General features: G+C 40.8%; 1 protein-coding gene across 2 annotated transcripts in view; it reads left to right on the top strand.

Moving 5' to 3' along the window:
- LOC133606153 (copine-8) overlaps positions 1-27,273 on the top strand; it is a 255,190-nt gene that overhangs the window by 36,701 nt on the left and 191,216 nt on the right. For both annotated transcript variants that reach the window (XM_061959774.1, XM_061959775.1), the window contains exon 2: positions 27,034-27,074. In XM_061959774.1, coding sequence (XP_061815758.1) covers positions 27,034-27,074 — 41 coding nt within the window. The remainder of the gene's footprint in view (positions 1-27,033; positions 27,075-27,273) is intronic.

Here is a 27,273-nt window from a genome sequence, read left to right on the forward strand (position 1 = left end):
GAAGTGCTTTTAACGGAGGAAAAACATTTTAAAGGGGAACATTATCACCAGATCTATGTAAGCGTCAATATATACCTTGATGTTGCAGAAAAAAGACCATATATTTTTTTAACCGATTTCCGAACTCTAAATGGGTGAACTTTGGCGAATTAAACGCCTTTCTAATATTCGCTCTCGGAGCGATGACGTCACAACGTGGCGTCACATCGGGAAGCAATCCGCCATTTTCTCAAACACCGAGTCAAATCAGCTCTGTTATTTTCCGTTTTTTCGACTGTTTTCCGTACCTTGGAGACATCATGCCTCGTCGGTGTGTTGTCGGAGGGTGTAACAACACGAACAGGGACGGATTCAAGTTGCACCAGTGGCCCAAAGATGCCAAAGTGGCAAGAAATTGGACGTTTGTTCCGCACACTTTACCGACGAAAGCTATGCTACGACAGAGATGGCAAGAATGTGTGGATATCCTGCGACACTCAAAGCAGATGCATTTCCAACGATAAAGTCAAAGAAATCTGCCGCCAGACCCCCATTGAATCTGCCGGAGTGTGTGAGCAATTCAGGGACAAAGGACCTCGGTAGCACGGCAAGCAATGGCGGCAGTTTGTTCCCGCAGACGAGCGAGCTAAACCCCCTATCGACCCTAGCTTCCCTGGCCTGCTGACATCAACTCCAAAACTGGACAGATCAGCTTTCAAGAAAAGAGCGCGGATGAGGGTATGTCTACAGAATATATTAATTGATGAAAATTGGGCTGTCTGCACTCTCAAAGTGCATGTTGTTGCCAAATGTATTTCATATGTTGTAAACCTAGTTCATAGTTGTTAGTTTCCTTTAATGCCAAACAAACACATACCAATCGTTGGTTAGAAGGCCATCGCCAAATTCGTCTTCGCTTTCTCCCGTGTCGCTGGCTGTCGTGTCGTTTTCGTCGGTTTTGCTTGCATACGGTTCAAACCGATATGGCTCAATAGCTTCAGTTTCTTCTTCAATTTCGTTTTCGCTACCTGCCTCCACACTACAACCATCCGTTTCAATACATTCGTAATCTGTTGAATCGCTTAAACCGCTGAAATCCGAGTCTGAATCCGAGCTAATGTCGCTATAGCTTGCTGTTCTTTCTGCCATGTTTGTTTGTGTTGGCTTCACTATGTGACGTCACAGGAAAATGGACGGGTGTTTATAACAATGGTTAAAATCTGGCACTTTGAAGCTTTTTTTAGGGATAATGCGTGATGGGTAAAATTTTGAAAAAAACTTCGAAAAATATAATAAGCCACTGGGAACTGATTTTTAATGGTTTTAACCATTCTGAAATTGTGATAATGTTCCCCTTTAATACTCTTTTATATTTTACTGTAACAAATGAAAACAATAAGCGAGTAACAACAGGTACGCCATGATTGCATTTCAGTATGTTTGTTTTTAAAGTCACAGTTCGTCTCATTTTTGCTACAGTAAGGGAACACATTTTTGATTCTGCACTGACTACTGTTGCGTCGGACCAGTCTTCCTCTCAGGGAATAAAAAGACACTGGTCAATCCCAGGTTCTATCGGATGACATATATGTTGAGTAAAAAGGACCACCGAGACAGAATAGCAATATTACCAAGTTTTACTAAAGCTTTAGGAGACCAACGTTACAATGCATTAATAGCGGCATCAAGAAGCGGTCTGAAAATCAAAGGGAAAGATTTAGCTTATTTAGTATGAAAACAGCCACCTCCCGCCCAGAAAGAAATACAGCCTTATTGTTCGAAACTGATAAGGTAAAAAAGGGAGTACATTATACTCCCAATACACATTCCAGCGCCTTCAAGGTGAAACAAGGGAGGTCACAAGGTGGGTTACAATTTACGGGGGAATTTTAATTCCAAAATGCTTAGTTATAGAACGACCATTAAAAGTTTTTGTATTTCAATTTGTGGAGTGAAACTATGGAATGGTTTGAATGTGAAGTTAAAGCAATGTCCAAACATAAACCAGTTTAAAAAGAAGTATAGGTACATGGTATTCCAGAGGTGCAGAGATGAAGAAGGGGTTTGATATTGGGTTGTTTGTGTTACAGAAGAGTGTGGGGCTGTTTTCATTTTGTTATAATGGCTGTTAAGGCTATAGCACTGTATTGGATCAGGCTTGCTCTTGTTTTTTTGCATATTTGAAATAAAAATATATCAAATATCAAAATATCAAAACAGAGTTTACTAGTGGACATAAGATACAAGCACAAAGTGTACACATGGAAAAATATTAGCTGATTTAAACATGACTATTGATAAAGAAAGAACTCTTAAAATATCTAATTCTCACACTACTCTAATGTCATTTATTGGAATACTTGGGTGTAGTTATCGGTTATTGAATAGAATTCAGGGTTTCTCCTATATTGCCACTATATACATGGTGCTGGGGTGTGGCAAGGGGCGTGGTCAATATGACATCATCATATTTATGACATGATAATTTTGGTATGCATTGATGCAAATATTTTCTTTAAAAAGGCTAAACACATTTTTTATGTATATTAAACAAAAGTTAGTGTTACTAGTTATTAATATTACCATTAATAATATTAGTATTAACATTTTTTCTTATATCTTCAGAATCAGAATCACAGTCAGCTTTGACACAAGGAATTTGACTTGGCAGACTTTGCCTTGTAATTGTTTCTGCTTATTGTAAAAGGTAACACAGGCTACACTTTAATGTTGCAATTTAGTTTGGCAAACATGTAAACAGTCCTTTGAATTAGATTTGAAAAAAATAACTTAAGGTGTTTTGTTGATATTCTTCACAATAAAGTCACTTAACTAACCACACTAAAGAAAGTACATGTATATACACATGAAGTACACAAAAATTTAGGAATCACATTAAATTAATAATATGATTTGGAATAAACTGAAAAAAGCAATACATATATGCAGGATAAAGGTTGAGCTCCAATGCTGCTAGCTTAATGCTAACGTACAATGGACTATCTCATTGACAGGCTAAGTCTAATTAGCATGGCCATTTGCAGGCACATACACGGTATCTTCACACTAACATTCATACCTGTGGACAATTTACAGTCTCCATTAAAGTTAACGTATATATTTTTGGAATGTGGAAGGAAACTGGAGTGCCCGGAGAAAACCCATATCCATTCTTCGAATATATCAAATTTCGGCAGTAATCTTGCCGTGGTAATGCACCACTATCATTTACATGGAGGGGAAACCCTGGAATTGCAGTACTTAATGCACGGTCTGTCATGACTTGACGTCTTAAGTCATGTTTTGTTTTGTGTTTTGTTTTTGTTTTTTGCAGTTTAGTGTTCTGTTTTGTCGTTGGCGCTCCTTCCTCCGTTTACTTTTCTTGTTGCCTTGGACACTGAATGCACACACCTGTCTTCTGTTTATGATTAGTAGCCCCACCTGTCTTAGTTAATCACTCCCCTTTATATTCTTCGGTCACCCAGCATTAGTCGCTGGATCAATGTTGCAATTTCTTGTTTTTGCCGCTCCCAAAGACTTGCTGTTTGCCCTTGGAGACTGTTTGTGTTTTGGCTTCACGCTATGCTAGCGTCTAAGTTTTAATATTTTTGCCTGGCCTCGGGGTATTAAAACAGATGCTTAGCTGCACTTAGCTCCTGCCGCTTCCTGCTTGTTTTTCTGCATCCGTGAGGACACAACCATCGCAGCTATGCGACCCCACGAACGCACCACTGTGTACTACATCACTACTGTGCAGTGTATAAAGCTCTAACAGCATTTTTTAGTTATTCGTTATGACAATAAAAAAAGTATTGAACCAACGTTTTTAATTTTTAAATTCTACTGCTTTTTAGGCAGACAAATAGCCATTCATAAGACATAACCCGTTACTAGACAACATGACCTCGTTGCCGTGACAATGACTCCAATCATATTCCACATGAATGATGAAACGCATGTAAACGTCTTCAAGAAAGCACACAGGCAAGCATCAGGACTCTTGCATGTCAAACAATCATAGTGACATTTCAGCGTGCACAAACTCCGATCACATTGTGATGCTTTGACATTTTATTTTTCACCGATGTAGATTAGCTCCCATAGGGATAGAAAGGCGTTATAAAAGACCTCAAATCATAATTTTTTATGACCTTCTGACGGTGATATAGACCTTTTTCCTAACAAATGAAGGATTCAGCACCTGTCGAGCTTTCCAAATCGACAACCTGACACTAATTCTGACGGTTTGACATGTAAGATTACTTCACTTAGACTAAATCGGGCTTTTTTTTTTTTTTTTTTTTACAGTGCGAAGCAGAATGTAGAGAAAGAGAACGCTGCCTAATGAAGTCATCTCCATCCCTCTCACATAACATTCCTGCAGGGATGCTGTCTAACTCTCGCTGTCTTTCATAAAGAACCACCCCTGGTCTCGTTCTGCACAGCCAAACATGCAGTCGCTCTCTCTCTTGCACTTTTGGATTCCCTTTAATTAAACTGTGCAAATGCAATGGCACCTGTAAAAAAAAGCAACCCCACCCAATTGCTTCTCATGCTTTGTATTGTCTTCAAGGGGCCAAACGAATACATACAGCTTACTCTCTCACATTCCTTGTGACACAATTCCAAAGCTTAAACCAACATACTTGACAGACTAAGACAGAGGCTGTAATAATCATAACGCATTCTATGATTTATAATATGTCCTCACATGTGAAGTCCTTGAGACATTTGTCTAGCGATGAGCTGATGGAGGGACCCAAGGCCAGTCGGACTAAACTGCATTGAAAGCGGTGACAGAGGCAATTAAGGTGAAATGCCACTAGCACAGATGTGCGCTGTACATGGCGGATGTGTAGTTTGTTGCACACGTGAACTCTGGTGTGTGTGTGTGTGTGTGTGTGTGTGTGTGTGTGTGTGTGTGTGTGTGCGGAGATGTTCTCTTGGCTCTCTCAGCCCTTGTCAGGAAGAATTAGGGCAGCCCCCTTGGAGAAGTAGAGGGAAAATACAAGCTGCTGATGCCCCCCTGCACTGTGTGTGTGTGTGTGGGTGTGTGTGCTTTTCTTTACGCTCTGTAGCCATCGAATCGGTCAATTAAAATAAAAGAAGTCAAACAACACCATGGCGGAAGATAGAAATAAGAGCAGGTACTGTACTTGTGGCTGTGTACTCGCCGACCTGTTCGACATCCGAGCATGCCCAGTGCGGTTCTCCAAGAATTCCTTCTCTGTTGCTATACGCCGTGGAGGTGCACCAAAGACCAACCGAAGTGTCCTACCTTTGAAATGTATCTACTTTACGCATCAATAGTCCAGGACTTTAAATCGTCATGTAAAAGTGTGCTCTGATTAAAGTGTCGTGTCGGTGCACTATTTTTAAACCCATTCAAAGGATGCACTCGGATGTGTGTATGACAAGATAATAAAGGACAATGGTCATACGTCACATATACTGCAATATATTTTCATTGGCAATTGGAGCCTTGTTAATTGATGGGTTAATATGACAGAAATATAAATAGGATCTCACACTTGATGATGAATATGCAATTATCACTTTAAAGTGCATGGTAAAGTACTTTGCAAACTTTAATAGAAAGTGAATGGACCACAAAGGTGTGTCATGTACCATATAGTAGTAGGTACTAGGCACTGAAGGCTTCCGTCGGACACCGAGCTCGCCGTGTCACTGCACACTTCAGGTGGGCGGGCCAATGCCTGCCTTCGGCCCTGGTGAGACTCACCGAAAAATGGGATGTAGGTAGATGTACGTAGCTTCGACCAGTTTGCTAGGGGCATGAGGGCTCCCTCACTGGAAAAATCCATAAATTAGCCGCACGGTTCTATAAGCCGTTCTAAAAAGGTTCAAAGTGTAGGAAAATAGTAGCGGCTTATAGTCTAAAATTTACGATGATTGCTTGACCTCTTGAAGAGTAGAGCTGGGGAAAATAATCAAGTTTAGATGCATCGCAATTCGGACATGGATGATTATAAAATCGATTAGTAAACGTCAATAATCGATTTATTTATTGTCTATAAAGTAATGCAGACAGTTCTACAATTTACCTGACAGCAGTGAGCCACCTCACGGAGAGATCCCACCAGCTCCTTTATTGTATGGCACTTATGTTCCAGTTTTGCACACAGTTCCATTAATAGAATAAATGTGATGGGAATTAACTTAGCTATTAAAGCACTGTTTATATCAAAGCCCTGTTTTTAAAAGTTGCAAGTGCTAAAGGCTTATTTAGTGAAACGAAAAGAAATGTAAAACTGCATTAATACACATAAATTAAAAATGCATCAATAATCTTTTTTTTTAATCGAATCGTGGCTCCTGAATTAAAATCGTAATCGAATCGTGAGTTGCCCAAGGACATACTTGCCAACCTTGAGACCTCCGATTTCGGGGGGAGGGAGGTGGGGTGGGCGTGGTCGGGGTGGGGTGGGGGCGTGGTTAGGGGCGTGGTTAAGAGGGTAGGAGTATATTTACAGCTAGAATTCACCAAGTCAAGTATTTCATATATATATACAGGTAAAAGCCAGTAAATTAGAATATTTTGAAAAACTTGATTTATTTCAGTAATTGCATTCAAAAGGTGTAACTTGCACATTATATTTATTCATTGCACACAGACTGATGCATTCAAATGTTTATTTCATTTAATTTTGATGATTTGAAGTGGCAACAAATGAAAATCCAAAATTTCCGTGTGTCACAAAATTAGAATATTACTTAAGGCTAATACAAAAAAGGGATTTTTAGAAATGTTGGCCAACTGAAAAGTATGAAAATGAAAAATATGAGCATGTACAATACTCAATACTTGGTTGGAGCTCCTTTTGCCTCAATTACTGCGTTAATGCGGCGTGGCATGGAGTCGATGAGTTTCTGGCACTGCTCAGGTGTTATGAGAGCCCAGGTTGCTCTGATAGTGGCCTTCAACTCTTCTGCGTTTTTGGGTCTGGCATTCTGCATCTTCCTTTTCACAATACCCCACAGATTTTCTATGGGGCTGAGGTCAGGGGAGTTGGCGGGCCAATTTAGAACAGAAATACCATGGTCCGTAAACCAGGCACGGGTAAATTTTGCGCTGTGTGCAGGCGCCAAGTCCTGTTGGAAATTGAAATCTCCATCTCCATAGAGCAGGTCAGCAGCAGGAAGCATGAAGTGCTCTAAAACTTGCTGGTAGACGGCTGCGTTGACCCTGGATCTCAGGAAACAGAGTGGACCGACACCAGCAGATGACATGGCACCCCAAACCATCACTGATGGTGGAAACTTTACACTAGACTTCAGGCAACGTGGATCCTGTGCCTCTCCTGTCTTCCTCCAGACTCTGGGACCTCGATTTCCAAAGGAAATGCAAAATTTGCATGGTTGGGTGATGGTTTGGGGTGCCATGTCATCTGCTGGTGTCGGTCCACTCTGTTTCCTGAGATTCAGGGTCAACGCAGCCGTCTACCAGCAAGTTTTAGAGCACTTCATGCTTCCTGCTGCTGACCTGCTCTATGGAGATGGAGATTTCAAGTTCCAACAGGACTTGGCGCCTGCACACAGCGCAAAATCTACCCGTGCCTGGTTTACGGACCATGGTATTTCTGTTCTAAATTGGCCCGCCAACTCCCCTGACCTTAGCCCCATAGAAAATCTGTGGGGTATTGTGAAAAGGAAGATGCAGAATGCCAGACCCAAAAACGCAGAAGAGTTGAAGGCCACTATCAGAGCAACCTGGGCTCTCATAACACCTGAGCAGTGCCAGAAACTCATCGACTCCATGCCACGCCGCATTAACGCAGTAATTGAGGCAAAAGGAGCTCCAACCAAGTATTGAGTATTGTACATGCTCATATTTTTCATTTTCATACTTTTCAGTTGGCCAACATTTCTAAAAATCCCTTTTTTGTATTAGCCTTAAGTAATATTCTAATTTTGTGACACACGGAATTTTGGATTTTCATTTGTTGCCACTTCAAATCATCAAAATTAAATGAAATAAACATTTGAATGCATCAGTCTGTGTGCAATGAATAAACATAATGTACAAGTTACACCTTTTGAATGCAATTACTGAAATAAATCACGTTTTTCAAAATATTCTAATTTACTGGCTTTTACCTGTGTGTGTATATATATATATATATATAAGAAATACTTGACTTTCAGTGAATTCTAGCTATATATATATATATATATATATATATATATATATATATATATATATATATATATATATATGTATATGTATATATAAATAAAATAAATACTTGAATTTCAGTGTTCATTTATTTACACATATACACACACATAACACTCATCTACTCATTGTTGAGTTAAGGGTTGAATTGTCCATCCTTGTTCTATTCTCTGTCACTATTTTTCTAACCATGCTGAACACCCTCTCTGATGATGCATTGATGTGTGGCACGCACAAAAGTGCTTTCATCAAATGCATTAGAGTCTGGAATCTTCCATCTCTCCTTAGCATGGCCCAAAACCGGTCAATCTTTGCTTCCTGAGGAAGATCTTCAGTGCCAAGCGCTTGGTAGTCCACTACTTCTTCCCGGAGGCTATCCAGGTCCAATCGCAGCTGCGGCTTGGAACTTACAAGCTGTTATGAGAGTAGCGTATGTGTGTGTGTGGCCCTTTAATAGGTGAGCATGTGAGGTGAGTGACGTCAGTGAGTGTGTGGGCGAGAGAAGAGAGGGAGCGGTAGCGTGAGTGCGGGCGGGGACTAGTTTGTTTTGTGTTGGATTGGCTGTGTGCAAGCAATCAAAAAAGCAAGATTTGCAACTAATCGCCGGACTCAGGCAGGAAAGGTGCAACAAAGCGTATTTCTTCATCTTACTCGTCATCGGCGTCGCCATGGCTGCATCTTCCTCGTTCTTCTGCTTCGTCTCCTTGTTGTGTGCGCAGTTGTGCACTGCACTCTCTAAAAGCTGTATATGTTATTGATGTTATAGATGGCAGTATTGTCCTGTTTAAGAGTGTCACAACATTGCTTTTTACGGCAGACGAACTGCTTTACGGCAGACAAAAACATGACTGCTGTTGTTGTGTGTTGTTACCGCGCTGGGAGGACGTTAATGAAACTGCCTAACAATAAACCCACATAAGAAACCAAGAACTCGCCCTCGATCATTCTACAGTTATAATGTGTTTGGGCAGGCACACTGTTTATATCGTGGGAAAGCGGACTCAGGTCCGCATGGAGCTGGAGGGGGCGTGGCCTCCAGCTACGCCTGAATTTCGGGAGATTTTCGGGAGAAAATTTGTCCCGGGAGGTTTTCGGGAGAGGCGCTGAATTTCGGGAGTCTCCCGGAAAATCCGGGAGGGTTGGCAAGTATGCCCAAGGATTCCCACCTCTTTTAAAGAGGCTCTGCAATTTGCTCCTAAGTTGCATTTATCAAACCAAAAAATACAACAAGAGCACCACCGGCTAGCTTATGGTCCTTTTGGTGGTTTAGTAGAACATACATATTTTTAAATATAGATATTTTTCACAATTACTAATTATATTGAATAAAAATTGCTCGTCGGCCCGAAAGAAAAAGTCTGGCGTTGTCTCGTACACACTCACACACTCGTAGAGCGTACACACACACACAAGTCCCAGAGAAGCAACTAACATGTTTTTGCCGTCATGTTGTTTTAAGGATAGGATATACATACGATAGCCAACGTGAAGAGGTTGACTATGCAAAATCCATTAGCTGACAACAAACAAAGTGAATGCGTGTTTTACATGCGGCATAATTAGTGCCCAGAGACGGAAGAGGGCGGGATATAATGCTTGCAACTCTTTCAAGTCAGCGCCCTCTCGGCAGAGCGTGTGAAGTTTGCAAGCAGCCCTTTTAAACCCTTAAAATTGGCACCAGGAATCCTCTTCTGTTTGGAAACACTTTTTTTGAGCGGGTCTTTCGTCTGTTCGGGTCACTGGTGTCAGTGAAAGACAGCTCTGAGTCGCTTGGGGACAACTTGTTTGGTAACTCTGAATTTCTGCTGCTGTGAACTACTTCTCGCTCCGCCATCCGTCAATATCCCCCGGCTGCGTCTGTGATGACTTAACTGGAAAGTTTGCCCTGCAGAACAGCTACCTTTTTTTTGTATTTTTATGAGTTGCAACAGGCACTGGACAAACGTCTCAGAGCAACAACACCTTTGGCCAGCTGAACACACCAGCACACTTCTTTCCCAACTCCTGTTCCTCCCTCCCCTCTGGCCAGGTCAGAGTTCACACAAGCCGCCACAATAGCTGTCCAGGCTATACCTGTGACATGATTATTTGCTTTTACACCTCCAAAATCAGCATCTGTGCATCCATCGTGTCAGTAAGGTGATATTACTTCTGAAAACCTTCGTTTGACCTGTTGACTTAAGGTCTGTGCAGCCTCTTGTGACATGTTTAGGGTGTGAGTTACAATCGGCCTATTTTATTTTGAAAATAAACCGGATGTTTTACTTAGTGTATGTGCAAGCTGATCTTTGTTGAATCAATTTCAAGTGCTTCGACGTCCATCAAAAACAGAAGCCCTGCATATTTGTGCGGGGGGCTCTGCACTGCCGAAAATGTTACCAAAGTTATGCAAATAGTACATTAGTACAGTGTTTTTCAACCACTGTGCCGCCGTAAGATACAGTCTGGTGTGCCGTGGGAGATGATCTAATTTCACCTATTTGTGTTAAAAATACTTATTGCAAACCAGTAATTATAGTCTGCAAATGATGTGTTGTTGTTGAGTGTCGGTGCTGTCTACAGCTCGGCAGAGTAACTATGTTATACTCTTTCATATCAATAGGTGGCAGCAGGTAGCTAATTGCTTTGTAGATGTCGGAAACAGCGGGAGGCAGCGTGCAGGTAAAAAGGTGTCTAATGCTTAAACCAAAAATAAACAAAAGGTGAGTGCCCCTAAGAAAAGGCATTGAAGCTTAGGGAAGGCTATGCAGAACGAAACTAAAACTGAACTGGCTACTAAGTAAACAAAAACAGAATGCTGGACGACAGCAAGGACTTACTGTGGAGCAAAGACCGCGTCCACAACGTACATCCCGAACATGACATGACGATCAACAATGTCCACACAAAGAATGATAAAAACAACTGAAATATTCTTGATTGCTAAAACAAAGTAGATGTGGGGAATATCACTCAAAGGAAGACATGAAACTGCTACAGGAAAACATGAAAAAAAGAGAAAAAAACACCAAAATAGGAGCGCAAGACAAGAACTAAAACACTACACAAAGGAAAACACCAAAAAACTCAAAATAAGTCTTGATGTGATGTGACAGGTCATGCGACAAGAGCTATAGGGATGCATGGTTGGTTATGGTTCAAATTCATATCCAACAATTGTGACAACAACTTTTTACTGTCAATTGAGTTTCATTTTTTAATGATTTCTGCTGGTGGTGTGCCTCCGTATTTTTTCAACGGAAAAAATGTGCCTTGGCTCAAAAAAGGTTGAAAAACACTGCATTAGTACATCCACTAAAATTCTAACATTGCAAAAGAGCACGTTTATCTCAACGTAGCGCCTGTTTTCTCTGACTTTTATTTCTCAGTTTTTTTTCTTCTTTTGACTGAAATTGTTGAAACTGAATCAACACCACCTCAGCTGGTTGCAGCCAAGTCGTGTGCTCCCTTCTGCCTCAATGTAGGGCTGGGCGACAAAACGATGACATCTGTGGCAAAGTACCATATTTTCCAGCGCATCGGTATATAAGTTGCGTCCCATTTTCGAATACATTTTTTTTGTCCCATGTATTAGCTGCACCGGAGCTAATACATGTATAAGTTGCGTAATTACCGTATTTTCCGCACTATAAGGCGCACCGGATTATTAGCCGCACCTTCAATGAATGGCATATTTCAAAACTTTGTCCACCTATAAGCCGCCCCGGACTATAAGCCGCGCTTACGCTGCGCTAAAGGGAATGTCAAAAAAACAGTCAGATAGGTCAGTCAAACTTTAATAATATATTAAAAACCAGCGTTCTAACAACTCTGTCCCAAAATGTACGCAAATGTGCAATCACAAACATAGTAAAATTCAAAATAGTGCAGAGCAATAGCAACATAATGTTGCTCGAACGTTAATGTCACAACACACAAAATAAACATAGCGCTCACCTTCTGAAGTTATTCTTCATTCGTAAATCCTTCGAATTCTTCGTCTTCGGTGTCCGAATTGAAAAGTTGGGCAAATGTGGGATCCAAAATGACCGGTTCCGTCTCGTCGAAGTCATCGGAGTCAGTGTCACTGTTCAGCAGTTCTGTGAATCCTGCCTTCCGGAAAGCTCGGACCACAGTTGTGACCGAAATATCTGCCCAGGCATTTACGATCCACTGGCAAATGTTGGCGTATGTCGTCCGGCGCTGTCTGCCTGTCTTAGTGAAGGTGTGTTCGCCTTCGGTCATCCATTGTTCCCACGCCGTTCGCAGTCGTGATTTGAATGCCCTGTTGACACCAATATCCAGCGGTTGGAGTTCTTTGGTTAATCCACCCGGAATGACGGCGAGTGTTGTATTTGTGTGCTTCACTTGTTTTTTGACACCATCTGTGATGTGGGCGCGCATAGAGTCGTATATCAACATGGACGGAGCTGTGTGAAAAAAGCCACCCGGCCTCTTCGCGTAAACTTCCCTTAACCACTCGCTCATCTTTTCTTCATCCATCCATCCCTTCGAGTTAGCTTTTATGATGACGCCGGCTGGAAAGGTCTCTTTTGGCAAGGTCTTCCTTTTGAATATCACCATGGGTGGAAGTTTCAGGCCATTAGCATGGCAAGCTAGAACCACAGTGAAGGACGACTTCTCATTCCCTGTGGTGCGAATATTCACCGTACGTGCTCCCGTTGTATCCACAGTATCCACAGTGCGGTTCACAGGAATATCAGTTGCTGTGAAATAGTAATCCGTGTGCGGATGGAGAGATTGCGTCTTTTCATGAACCGGATCCTTGTCGCTTAGTAGGAGCCATTTTGTGGTCTTTACAGATGTAAACAGGAAATGAAACGTACGGTAATATCCGCGCGCTTTTTCTTCTTCTACGCGGGCGGGTGGTTGCTTACAGTAGAAGAAGAAGCGCTTCCTGTTCTATGGGGGCGGGTGCTTACCTTGGCGGTTGCTTGCGTAGAAGAAGAAGCGCTTCCTGTTCTACCGGGAAAAAAGATGGCGGCTGTTTACCGTAGTTACGAGACCGAAACTTTATGAAAGTGAATCTTAATATTAATCCATATATAAAGCGCACCGGGTTAAAAGCCGCACTGTCAGCTTTTGAGTAAATTTGTGGTTTTTAGGTGCGGCTAATGGTGCGGAAAATACGGTAGTTATTTACACAGAAAGATTTTGTAAATGTTTATTTACATACCTTGATTGTTTCCGAACTAGTAAAACGAATGATCAAACAAAACAGAAGTCATCGTCATAGACCCACCAGCTGCGGAAGCTAGCCTTCCAATCACCTAAACAGACTCAATAATTCCACAGTGACGTTTAGGTGAATTTACTGAGAAATTTAGGACACTGAAACAATACAAAAATAATTCCATTGGAAGTAATAATACTAACAAAGACACTCGTAAACGTGTTAGCATATTAGCCAATGTTAACGTTGCTAGTTTAGATTACATTACATTACGAGAGCACATACAAATATGGATGCAAGTACCCCTACAGACATCAAGTAAGTAAGTAAGAATTGTTTTAGTTGTATTGTAAATTTTACAAATGTTGCTTAGAGTGATGAATGAAGAATCCATACGAGGAGAAACGCTATGGACAACTAGAAGACTGAACGGCACTTCTACTTCTGGTTAAAAGCTCAGTCCAAACAGAAGGGCAATGCAGCACCGCAGCACCTGCAGTGAGCAAACCCAAAAAATTACAGCATAGCACAAAAAACACACCTATTCAGTGTATTTGCTTGTTTTTTGTGTGTTTTTGTTTTACCTTTTTGCAATATGCTTGCTCATCAGCGAAGAAAAATCCCAAAATTAGCAACATTGTTTTATAAATCGGCGGGTGCAAAGCATAGAAAAAATATAGCAGCTTATAGTCCGGAATTTACGGTCAATTTTCCTCAATAGAAATAAGAGACAATTTCGACAAGAGGGATAGACATACCTCTTTCGTTGGCTCGGCGAATAATTACTTTACACTTACAGTCGTGCACAGAAGGTGAGCACGTTTGCGAAATCCAGGCCTGTTACATTAGATAATCAGTATACAGTTTATGTAGCTACATACCACATTTGTGTGTAACTGTGTTTTAGTTCAGTGAGGTGCCATCGTCTCCGTAGACCTATTTTTTCAGGCCAGGGTCAAAGTGACGGAAAGAGAGACGGACAAGGAAATAGAGGGGTAAGTAGTGAATGTGAAGTATAAAGATAGACAAATCAGTAATGTAGGCCGTCTGCTGTCTCTGAGAAAATCCCTTTCCTCCCCTGAGGTGGGAAGAGGAGAGGGAAGCGGCGAGAGGTTTGGTGCTATGGTGTCGTCAAGGTAACACGCCTTCAGTGGCACAACCTCTCAAGCCTTGTCCAAAAGGCAATCTGGATGTGTTTGTTAATTTTAAAAATAGGAGCCTCCCTCAGCAAGGGTGAAATGCCGGAGAGAGAAACTAAACAGGAGATATGGCGTGAGGGAAGGCGAAAAGATTGCTGATGGATCACAGCGGAAAGGTGAAATACCTCAACACGGCAACTGCCAGTCAAATCGGTCATGTCAGTATAGGTTGCCATGGTAACTGTCTTGCTGTTTTTTTCACGTGGCTTCCCAGTTGGGGGAGACACTCAATTTAATATCCACCAATTATTTCACATAATTAAAGAGTTGTCATATCATTTTGAAGACGCTCCCTTAGCACGCCGCTGTCTTGTCTGTCGTTTATGTAACTCCCTTTTCCTTTTTTTAAAGTCTTCGACCTCTTTCAGCCCTCGCACGGGGGAAGGAACTGACTGTCAGAGGCATGGCAGAAAATGTGCAAAGTGGATTGCGCTGGGGTCATTGGTTCTTCTTGTTCTTTTAAACACCTCAGTGTTTAAAAGACACTCAAAAGTCCTGAGTGATATACAGTATATTAGGAACATATACCTTTGATGCATTACATACGTTTGAATGTTCATAAATCAACATTGTTTTTAAAGATATTTTGCCATTCCTCATTGATAAATTGACCAAAAAAAATTATTTTATTTTGCTTATTTTCAGAATAGCAAGATAGCATTTCCCAATTGATTGATTGAAACTTTTATTAGTAGATTGCACAGTGCAGTACATATTCCGTACAATTAACCACTAAATGGTAAGACTCGAATACGTTTTTCAACTTGTTTAAGTCGGGGTCCATGATGCAGATATACAGGTAAAAGCCAGTAAATTAGAATATTTTGAAAAACTTGATTTATTTCAGTAATTGCATTCAAAAGGTGTAACTTGTACATTATATTTATTCATTGCACACAGACTGATGCATTCAAATGTTTATTTCATTTAATTTTGATGATTTGAAGTGGCAACAAATGAAAATCCAAAATTCCGTGTGTCACAAAATTAGAATATTACTTAAGGCTAATACAAAAAAGGGATTTTTAGAAATGTTGGCCAACTGAAAAGTATGAAAATGAAAAATATGAGCATGTACAATACTCAATACTTGGTTGGAGCTCCTTTTGCCTCAATTACTGCGTTAATGCGGCGTGGCATGGAGTCGATGAGTTTCTGGCACTGCTCAGGTGTTATGAGAGCCCAGGTTGCTCTGATAGTGGCCTTCAACTCTTCTGCGTTTTTGGGTCTGGCATTCTGCATCTTCCTTTTCACAATACCCCACAGATTTTGTATCGGGCTAAGGTCAGGGGAGTTGGCGGGCCAATTTAGAACAGAAATACCATGGTCCGTAAACCAGGCACGGGTAGATTTTGCGCTGTGTGCAGGCGCCAAGTCCTGTTGGAACTTGAAATCTCCATCTCCATAGAGCAGGTCAGCAGCAGGAAGCATGAAGTGCTCTAAAACTTGCTGGTAGACGGCTGCGTTGACCCTGGATCTCAGGAAACAGAGTGGACCGACACCAGCAGATGACATGGCACCCCAAACCATCACCCAACCATGCAAATTTTGCATTTCCTTTGGAAATCGAGGTCCCAGAGTCTGGAGGAAGACAGGAGAGGCACAGGATCCACGTTGCCTGAAGTCTAGTGTAAAGTTTCCACCATCAGTGATGGTTTGGGGTGCCATGTCATCTGCTGGTGTCGGTCCACTCTGTTTCCTGAGATCCAGGGTCAACGCAGCCGTCTACCAGCAAGTTTTAGAGCACTTCATGCTTCCTGCTGCTGACCTGCTCTATGGAGATGGAGATTTCAAGTTCCAACAGGACTTGGCACCTGCACACAGCGCAAAATCTACCCGTGCCTGGTTTACGGACCATGGTATTTCTGTTCTAAATTGGCCCGCCAACTCCCCTGACCTTAGCCCCATAGAAAATCTGTGGGGTATTGTGAAAAGGAAGATGCAGAATGCCAGACCCAAAAACGCAGAAGAGTTGAAGGCCACTATCAGAGCAACCTGGGCTCTCATAACACCTGAGCAGTGCCAGAAACTCATCGACTCCATGCCACGCCGCATTAACGCAGTAATTGAGGCAAAAGGAGCTCCAACCAAGTATTGAGTATTGTACATGCTCATATTTTTCATTTTCATACTTTTCAGTTGGCCAACATTTCTAAAAATCCCTTTTTTGTATTAGCCTTAAGTAATATTCTAATTTTGTGACACACGGAATTTTGGATTTTCATTTGTTGCCACTTCAAATCATCAAAATTAAATGAAATAAACATTTGAATGCATCAGTCTGTGTGCAATGAATAAATAAATGCAATTACTGAAATAAATCAAGTTTTTCAAAATATTCTAATTTACTGGCTTTTACCTGTATACTATCATCATAATACAGTCATCACACAAGATAATCATCAGAGTATATACATTGAATTATTTACATTATTTACAATCCGGGGTGTGGAGGGGTGGGGGGTAGTTTTGGTTGATATCAACACTTCAGTCATCAACAATTGCATCATCAGAGAAATCGACATTGGAACAGTGTAGGACTGTCTTGGTAGGATATGTACAGCAAGTAGTGGAATAGAGAGAGAGAGAGATCAGAAAGCATAAGAATAAGTATCTACATTTGATTTTTTACATTTGATTATTTACAATCCGGGGAGGTAGGATGTGGAAGGCACGTTCGGCTCATGAAATATGCGCGGTAGCCAAGCCAGCGTTTTTTCCTCAATGGGTACTAGGCGCCATTTAGTCTTCCTCGAAGAAAAATGCCTTATCTTTTAGGCTATACCAGGGGTCGGCAACCTTTACCAGTCAAAGAGCCATTTTGACCAGTTTCACAAATTAAAGTAAACAATGGGAGCCACAAAAATCTTTTCAAATTTAACATGAAATAACACTGTTTACGAAGTTTATTTTTTGCTTTGTGCTCTGTATTAACCAAGGGTCTCAGACACGCGGCCCTCACCTTAACATGAAAATTCAATGGTAGTGCGGCCCGCGGGTTTTATATGGATGACGCTTGACAGCGTCATACTTGACAAGCCGTAGTCTGTCGATTTTTCCGGCATACTACTACTTTCAGGGCAACTATTCTCCCAAACGTGCCGTGATGGTACAGCATTTAGCGCTCACTACAACCAACGTGCCGGCCCAGCCACACGTTGTATGGGGCTTCTGCTTGAACATGAAAGTGACAGCAAGGCATACTTGGTCAACAACCACACAGGTTACACTGACGGTGGCGGTATAAAAAACTTTAACACTCTTACTAATAATGCGCCACACTGTGAACCCACACCAAACAAGAATGACAAACACATTTCGGGAGAACATCTGCACCGTAACACAACATAAACACAACAAAACAAATACCCAGAAACCCATGCAGCCCTAACTCTTCCGGGCTACATTATACATTATACTACATTATATATTGTTCTGTTGTGTTTATGTTGTGTTAATGTGCAGATGTTCTCCCGAAATGTGTTTGTCATTCTTGTTTGGTTTTGGTTCAAAGTGTGGCGCATTATTAGTAAGAGTGTTAAAGTTGTTTTATATGGCCACCGTCAGTGTAACCTGTGTGGCTGTTGACCAAGTATGCCTTGCTGTCACTTGAGTTTGAGTTTGAGTTTATTTCGAACATGCAATCATACAACATGATACATCACAATCTCCAGTTTCTCTATTCAACATGTTCGAAAAGGAGTAGGAAGAAGCAGAGCTTATTTAATCCTACCCCTTTTCTTTTACATAACAGTTGCTAAAACTTTTGTTCACTTCCTGTTCTCAATGTATTCACAATATACTCCATAAGTAATCACAATAAAAATAAGTAAATAAATAATAATTGGTGAAGTAAGTTACATTTCATATGTTGAGATAAGTAAGATTAGTTTGTGAGTGAAAGAATGAAAGAATGGATGAGTTAAATAAATACAGAATGTTTATCATGGTTCTTCTTCTTTGTACTTTGTAAACACTTTAAGTTTGAAGAGTTTCTTGAAGTGAATCATATTAGTACATTGTTTGATTGCTTTGCTTAATCCATTCCATAATTTAATTCCACATACTGATATACTGAAGGTCTTAAGCGTTGTACGTGCATACAAATGTTTTAAATTACATTTCTCCTCTTTTTTTTGAGAAGAATTGTTGTATATTCTTGGGTAGCAGGTTATAGTTTGCTTTGTGTATAATTTTAGCTGTTTGCAAATTCACTATGTCGTAGAATTTCAGTATCTTTGATTCAATAAATAAAGGATTTGTATGTTCTCTATATCCAACATTATGTATTATTCTAACTGATCTTTTTTGTAACACCGTTAATGAATGAAGTGTACTTTTGTAGTTATTTCCCCATATTTCTACACAGTAACTCAGATATGGTAACACTATGTGTGTGCTAGCACACTTGTGTGTGCTAGCAGAAAAAGCATACAATAAAAGGCTGGGCTGGCACGCTGATAATGCAGATTGTAGAGGGTGTTAAATGCTGTACCGTCACGGCACGCCCTTATTATCATTGCAAGGGCGAAAATTGGAGAATATTAATTACGGGAGGTTTCTGCGAGAGGCACTGAAATCCGGAAGTCTTCCGGGAAAATCAGGGGGCCGGCAAGTATGCAGCTGAGCCGCATCAGAGTGATCAAAGAGCCGCATGCGGCTCCGGAGCCGCGGGTTGCCGACCCCTGGGCTATACGAACCGTTCACATTGCGAAAAGGATACACGTTTCTTCAGAGTTCTTTGAGAGGTAATTAAAAAGGGCGGAAGGGTGCAAGATTTTACGAAAGACAAAGAGAAAAGGGGCGTGGACTACAGTCTAAGGCAGGTCTTGGCAATTATTTTGACTCGGGTGGCCAAATTTAGAGAAAACAATGCGTCTGGGGGCTGGTATATCTATTTTTAGGAATACTAATACAAAACCTCACAATAATGTCTGATTGAATACTAAAAACGTTATGACAGACGGCCCTAAAAACATCATAATAGCAACGACAGTTTTGATCTTAAAGATCTAAAAAAAAATTTTTGGGAATGTCCGGCGGGCCAGATTGAAAAGCTAACGGCCTGCATGTGGCCCCCGGGCCTTAATTTGCCCAGATCGGTTCTAATGGAGCAGAGTCGGAGAACGCACAAGTTTGTACTGATCACTTTGTTAAAAGTTTGTTTGATATACTTTTCCATTTAGGTATTACCGTATTTTCCGCACTATAAGGCGCACCGGATTATTAGCCGCACCTTCAATGAATGGCATATTTCATAACTTTGTCCACCAATAAGCCGCCCCGGACTATAAGCCGCGCCTACGCTGCGCTAAAGGGAATGTCAAAAAAACAGTCAGATAGGTCAGTCAAACTTTAATAATATATTAAAAACCAGCGTTCTAACAACTCTGTTCACTCCCAAAATGTACGCAAATGTGCAATCACAAACATAGTAAAATTCAAAATAGTGCAGAGCAATAGCAACATAATGTTGCTCGAACGTTAATGTCACAACACACAAAATAAACATAGCGCTCACTTTCTGAAGTTATTCTTCATTCGTAAATCCTTCGTCTTCGGTGTCCGAAGTGAAAAGTTGGGCAAATTTACGATCCACTGGCAGATGTTGGCGTCGTCTGGCGCTGCCTCCTCGTCTTAGTGAAGGTGTGTTCGCCTTCTGTCATCCATTGTTCCCACGCAGTTAGCAGTCTAGCTTCGAATGCCCTGTTGACACCAATATCTAGCGGCTGGAGGTCTTTTGTCAATCCACCCGGAATGACGGCGAGTATTGAATTAAGCGCGTAAGCGTGTCTCTTAATGTGCTGTTATGAGCTAGCAAATATAACAACTACACTACCCAGCATGCAACGATAGTTACGAGCATGCGCGGTAGCCCTGAGAAGCGTTGTATGCTGGCAGTTAGAATGTGGTTATGAGCACGCTGTGAGTAAACGTTGAGAACTCAGTTAACACGCCTCGTCTGCATTATTTATAATTAGACAGACAACACACTTAATAGGAGCCATTTTGGGGTCTTTACATAAACACACAAATGGAAATGAAACGTCACATATCCCAGCATGCACCGCGCGCTTCTTCGTCATCCACTGTTCCCACGCAGTTAGCAGTCTAGCTTCGAATGCCCTGTTGACACCAATATCTAGCGGCTGGAGGTCTTTTGTCAATCCACCCGGAATGACGGCGAGTATTGAATTAAGCGCGTAAGCGTGTCTCTTAATGTGCTGTTATGAGCTAGCAAATATAACAACTACACTACCCAGCATGCAACGATAGTTACGAGCATGCGCGGTAGCCCTGAGAAGCGTTGTTGTATGCTGGCAGTTAGAATGTGGTTATGAGCACGCTGTGAGTAAACGTTGAGAACTCAGTTAACACGCCTCGTCTGCATTATTTATAATTAGACAGACAACACACTTAATAGGAGCCATTTTGGGGTCTTTACATAAACACACAAATGGAAATGAAACGTCACATATCCCAGCATGCACCGCGCGCTGCTTCTACGGGGAAAAAAGATGGCGGCTGTTTACCGTAGTTGCGAGACCTAAACTTTATGAAAATGAATCTTAATATTTATCCATATATAAAGCGCACCGGGTTATAAGGCGCACTGTCAGCTTTTGAGAAAATTTGTGGTTTTTAGGTGCGCCTTATAGTGCGGAAAATACGGTATCTTGATATTAATTTGATTTTATCTTGTTTCGGAGTTCTTAAAACACATTTTTACTGCAAGTTTCATATCGCACCAACTCGAGTCTAAATAAAACAAAGCAAATGTGAGCAAAACCTAAAAGAGTTAAGGTTTTTTTTTTTTTTAACCAAAGGCAGCAATCCAAAATGAAGCTTTCAGCACATACACAACGTTGACATCTATAATTATATTTTGACAAAGACAGGAAACACATGGATACTTGTAACGATGCGTGCAACAACAACAAGGCAACAAACAAGGCTGTAGTCGCGAAGTTAAATCATGCAATGCGACCTTACCCGTGCAAAAAGGATGCACAATTTATCCGGGAGAGTCTTGATACCAATTTCCTTGATCCAGCCTCACACAAAGAAGTTGGAGATCTCCATGCTTTTCCAAGTTTCCGTCTATTTTGTCATGTAAAATGACGTCAGTAGCACAAGATAGTTCGTTATGTCTCGTAACTTCACCGACAGATAATCCTTGATATCGCTCGACAAATGTTTTTTTTGATAAAGTATAGTGATCTATTCCATAGCATAGTTAAATTTTTTTGCTCGTATCTGCTTTTTGCAGGAAGATCTAGGCCCCTTTTGTACTCAAAGAGAGTTTGCGTGCTTCTTGCTGCTCAACGGTCATCGGCTTGGTTGCCCACCACTGTTTTTCATGTCACGGAATACAAGCAATAAAAAAATTACTATAACAGCAAATTGTTGTGGATTTCCCCAATTATTCAATTAGAACATTTCCTCAAGCACCCAATATTTGTATCTACTTTTGGTTTTGTTTGTTTGAAACACTAAGATGGCATAATTTAATTCAGTTTTTTACTCAATCTGCAAACAGCAGTACTAATATGATTGGGTTTGATAGCTGATTACCAAGTGGCTTTCCTGATAGCCACAATTCCCCATGCAAATTGATAATAGTAGCATATATCTGCATATTCGGCAGTGCGAGTGAGTATTGGTGATTCAATGTGCAACTAATCACAGAGGGAAACTTACAGTTGTGCTCTTTCTCGGTGCAGAAACTGTATAAATGAGTGCTTGAAAAGGGCAATTGCATGTATTTGTGCAGAACAGTTGAACGAGATGGTAAAGTGGTCTGGTGTTTGTTTTAAAGAAATTTGTGATACTTCCAAAATTTTAAAGCCACAAAATATTTTCTCTTTTACAAATAGTGTGCATAGAGAATAAATGCAATGTGATATAATGACACTTATACCATGGTCTGAAGCTGGCACTATATTTACAAACCCCGTTTCCATATGAGTTGGGAAATTGTGTTAGATGTAAATATAAACGGAATACAATGATTTGCAAATCCTTTTCAACCCATATTCAATTGAATGCACTACAAAGACAAGATATTTGCAAATAATAATTAACTTAGAATGCAACACGTGCCAAAGTAGTTGGGAAAGAGCATGTTCACCACTGTGTTACATGGCCTTTCCTTTTAACAACACTCAGTAAACCTTTGGGAACTGAGGAGACACATTTTTTAAGCTTCTCAGGTGGAATTCTTTCCCATTCTTGCTTGATGTACAGCTTAAGTTGTTCAACAGTCCGGGGGTCTCCGTTGTGGTATTTTAGGCTTTATAATGCGCCACACATTTTCAATGGGAGACAGGTCTGGACTACAGGCAGGCCAGTCTAGTACCCGCACTCTTTTACTATGAAGCCACGTTGATGTAATACGTGGCTTGGCATTGTCTTGCTGAAATAAGCAGGGGCGTCAATGGTAACGTTGCTTGGATGGCAACATATGTTGCTCCAAAACCTGTATGTACCTTTCAGCATTAATGGTGAAATAATACACCCCCATACCATCACAGATGCTGGCTTTTCAACTTTGCACCTATAACAATCTGGATGGTTCTTTTCCTCTTTGGTCCGGAGGACACGACATCCACAGTTTCCAAAAACAATTTGAAATGTGGACTCGTCAGACCACAGAACACTTTTCCACTTTGTATCAGTCCATCTTAGATGAGCTCAGGCCCAGCGAAGCCGACGGCGTTTCTGGGTGTTGTTGATAAACGGTTTTTGCCTTGCATAGGAGAGTTTTAACTTGCACTTACAGATGTAGCGACCAACTGTAGTTACTGACAGTGGGTTTCTGAAGTGTTCCTGAGCCCATGTGGTGATATCCTTTACACACTCATGTCGCTTGTTGATGCAGTACAGCCTGAGGGATCGAAGGTCACAGGCTTAGCTGCTTACGTGCAGTGATTTCTCCAGATTCTCTGAACCCTTTGATGATATTACGGACCGTAGATGGTGAAATCCCTAAATTCCTTGCAATAGCTGGTTGAGAAAGGTTTTTCTTAAACTGTTCAACAATTTGCTCACGCATTTGTTGACAAAGTGGTGACCCTCGCCCCATCCTTGTTTGTGAATGACTGAGCATTTCATGGAATCTACTTTTATACCCAATCATGGCACCCACCTGTTCCCAATTTGCCTGTTCACCTGTGGGATGTTCCAAATAAGTGTTTGATGAGCATTCCTCAACTTTATCAGTATTTATTGCCACCTTTCCCAACTTCTTTGTCACGTGTGGCTGGCATCAAATTCTAAAGTTAATGATTATTTGCCAAAAAAAAATGTTTATCAGTTTGAACTTTAAATATGTTGTCTTTGTAGCATATTCAACTGAATATGGGTTGAAAAGGATTTGCTAATCATTGTATTCCGTTTATATTTACATCTAACACAATTTCCCAACTCATATGGAAACGGGGTTTGTAGAATGATCATGTATTTTGGGAGGAAGAAAATCCTGAAACTATTTGAGTTTGGAACCTTTTATCCCTGCAGACCTGTCTGAATTGGATGACAGCTTTTAGCTTTCCGTTGCCTGCCTCGGGATAAAAAACAAGGACGGAACGAGCGAAAAAGAGAGTGAGGGAGCTATGAATCATTCACGTTATGCTCTGAGGTGGAAATCCTGAAAACGTGTCTTACACACACACACACACACACACACACACACACACACACACACACACACACACACACACACTGACAGGGGGAGCCCAGGAGCCCATTTGGAGTGCCACCATGTGTGATGCGCTTTGAACAGCAGACACTCTTACACCGTGGAGCCTCAAATACCCTCTCCGGGGGAGGAAGCGTACTTTAACTTGTAGCCCTAAACCCTTTCCTGCTAAGGCAAGAGCCAAATGGTTATCAGTAATGCTGAATTTCCAGCTTTCCTGCCACCTAAAGCCACATTTACGCCAAGCTATGCGGTTTATCCGTGCTCGGCACAAAATGGTTTGGAGCAGTAAACTTTGATCTGGCTTCCCTTTCAATGGCCGGGCGTGCAGACAGAAGGCTGAGAGAGCAGCATGGCTTTATTCCAGCTCTTAACAAATAATTAGAGAGAAAAATAATATCGAATTGAGGACTTCATACATTTTAAGTTATATATTGTGGATAACATTAGTAATTCAGGTCAACGACCATGCTTTGAATGAAAACAAGTGCAGCATTTACTTAGATGACCCAATACAAACAACCTTCCCTAGTCAGAGTGCAAAAAAAATAATGTAATCAACACAAAATGCCAACAGACATTGTCACACATAACACAATTTTTGGAAATTATAAAAAAAATGTCCATACACCATTAAAAAAAATAGAATTACACCCAATAAAAAGCATGATGGGAAAAATGCAAAACACTCTCTCCACACTTATTCATGTTTGACGCATTTTAGCTGCTTAACATTTATTGATTACAAAACTTTGAGGAGGTCGTCATGGAAGTAAACAAGGTAGGAGTCCAACTTTTCACACAGTCTTAATAACCAAATATATTAATTATATGTATTTTATATTAATATAATATGTACACACACGCACGCACACACACATGTGTGTGTGTGTGTGTGTGTATATATATATATATATATATATATATATATATATATATATATGTCTTAATAAGGTTATCCAAAAAATAGTGCTCGATACCGTAGTAGAGCGCAATATATGTATGTGTGGGAAAAAAAATCACAAGACTATTTCATCTCTACAGGCCTGTTTCATGAGGGGGGGTACCCTCAATCGTCAGGAGATTTTAATGGGAGCATTCGCATACCATGGTTTATATAGGGCACAGTGTGGGTGGGTACAGGCTGGCCTAGGGGCGTGGTGATTGGCTCATGTGTTACCTAGGAGGTGTTTCCGTCTATGGCGGCATGTTAACATGGCAAATTCTTGCATCCAGCACACCTTACAATAGTGGTAATAAAAGATGCAACCTATGCTTGAAAGAGAAACTGTTTATTATTTACCGTCCAGACCTGTCATCCCTCAACAAGCGCAGCGAAATTGTAACAACATGCCGCCATAGACGGAAACACCTCCTAGGTAACACATGAGCCAATCACCACGCCCCTAGGCCAGCCTGTACCCACCCACACTGTGCCCTATATAAACCATGGTATGCGAATGCTCCCATTAAAATCTCCTGACGATTGAGGGTACCCCCCCTCATGAAACAGGCCTGTAGAGATGAAATAGTCTTGTGATTTTTTTTCCCACACATACATATATATATATATATATATATATATATATATATATATTTATTTATTTATTTATTTATTTCATACATACACAGTTACTTTATATGCAGTCGACTTTCGGCCCTCAACCACATTTTTTTTTTTAGCCCTATGCGGCCCCCAGTGCAAAAAATTTGGAAACCCCTGTTTTTTGGCATATGACTTATTAATCTAGCAGCAGGTATGTGAAATTTCCGTGAAAACGCGGATTTCCGCATTTGTAAACATTCATTTTTGTGTCAAAATATCACTTCAGCGCTTTTTTAATGACATATCAATAAAGATACGATCCCAACAAAATTTTCAGCAAATATGGGGATCCCAAAATACACAAAAAACAGGTGCCGGCATGTAAGAAATATTGCTTTTGCATAACACGACCACTTTAAATAATACAATTACCTTAAGTATAGTTCTCCTGTCCTTGGTTGTACAATGGTTGTAATTAATGTTATCTGGGAACAGGTTGTTTTTTAAATGCATCATTTTAGCTTACAGTATTTTAAATAATTTATCTTTGAGCCTTAGGTTTGCTTTAAATCAGGCCTCTTCTTTCAACAATTGAGATACAATCAGAACAGGAAAAGATTAAAAAAACAAAAAAAAAACGCCAGAATTCGGCAGTGTCGGATATAGATATTGGTCCTCATCAAAGCCCTTTATGCTCTGCGTTGATTCATCCTCATTGAAGGGCCCCACTTGCAGCATGCTACTCAAGAAAGCCTTGAGTTCCTTCTTCAGGGTTGTCATTAGGTACAATCATCATCATTCATCTCTTTTCTCAAATTCGCATTAATGATTATACCATGTACTTATCAGGCCAGTTGATTTTACATTTCTCTTTCTGCAAGTTCCAGTTCCAAGTTGTTTACCTTAATCTGGGGAGTTCTTGCTTGAATGTTCGAAATGAGTAACTAATTGGACACAGTAATTATAACAATTGCTTGCTTTTTCCCCAGCCGTTATTTTCCGAGTGAGATACGGTAAATTGTGTATTTATCTGTGGATAGCAAATGCAAGTGCAAATAAGCAAATATTTTCGCTTTTAGTGTGCTAACCACTGCTTTGAAGTTTCACGGGCGTACTGTAAACAGAGGGTTAGGGTAAGGTGCGTGGCGTGCAGAATACATAAGTAGTGGTAAAATTCTCTCACGGACAGAAGTGAATGATAAACAACTAAAGTGGGCATTTTATCTTTTTTCTCTACAGAAACCTGCTGGACAGAGACACCTTCTCCAAATCAGACCCAAGTAAGTTTTTGAGGCATGTTTCTAAAAGGGGTAAAAAAGGCAATGGGGGATGCAATGCATAAAACATCACACAATCAGTTCACACAATCTGAGGATCACACTCCTCAGCCTTCCCGGTAAGGTCTATTCAGGTGTACTGGAGAGGAGGCTACGCCGGATAGTCGAACCTCGGATTCAGGAGGAACAGTGTGGTTTTCGT

Source organism: Nerophis lumbriciformis, linkage group LG05 (genome assembly GCF_033978685.3).
Source record: "Nerophis lumbriciformis linkage group LG05, RoL_Nlum_v2.1, whole genome shotgun sequence".
Taxonomy (NCBI): domain Eukaryota; kingdom Metazoa; phylum Chordata; class Actinopteri; order Syngnathiformes; family Syngnathidae; genus Nerophis; species Nerophis lumbriciformis.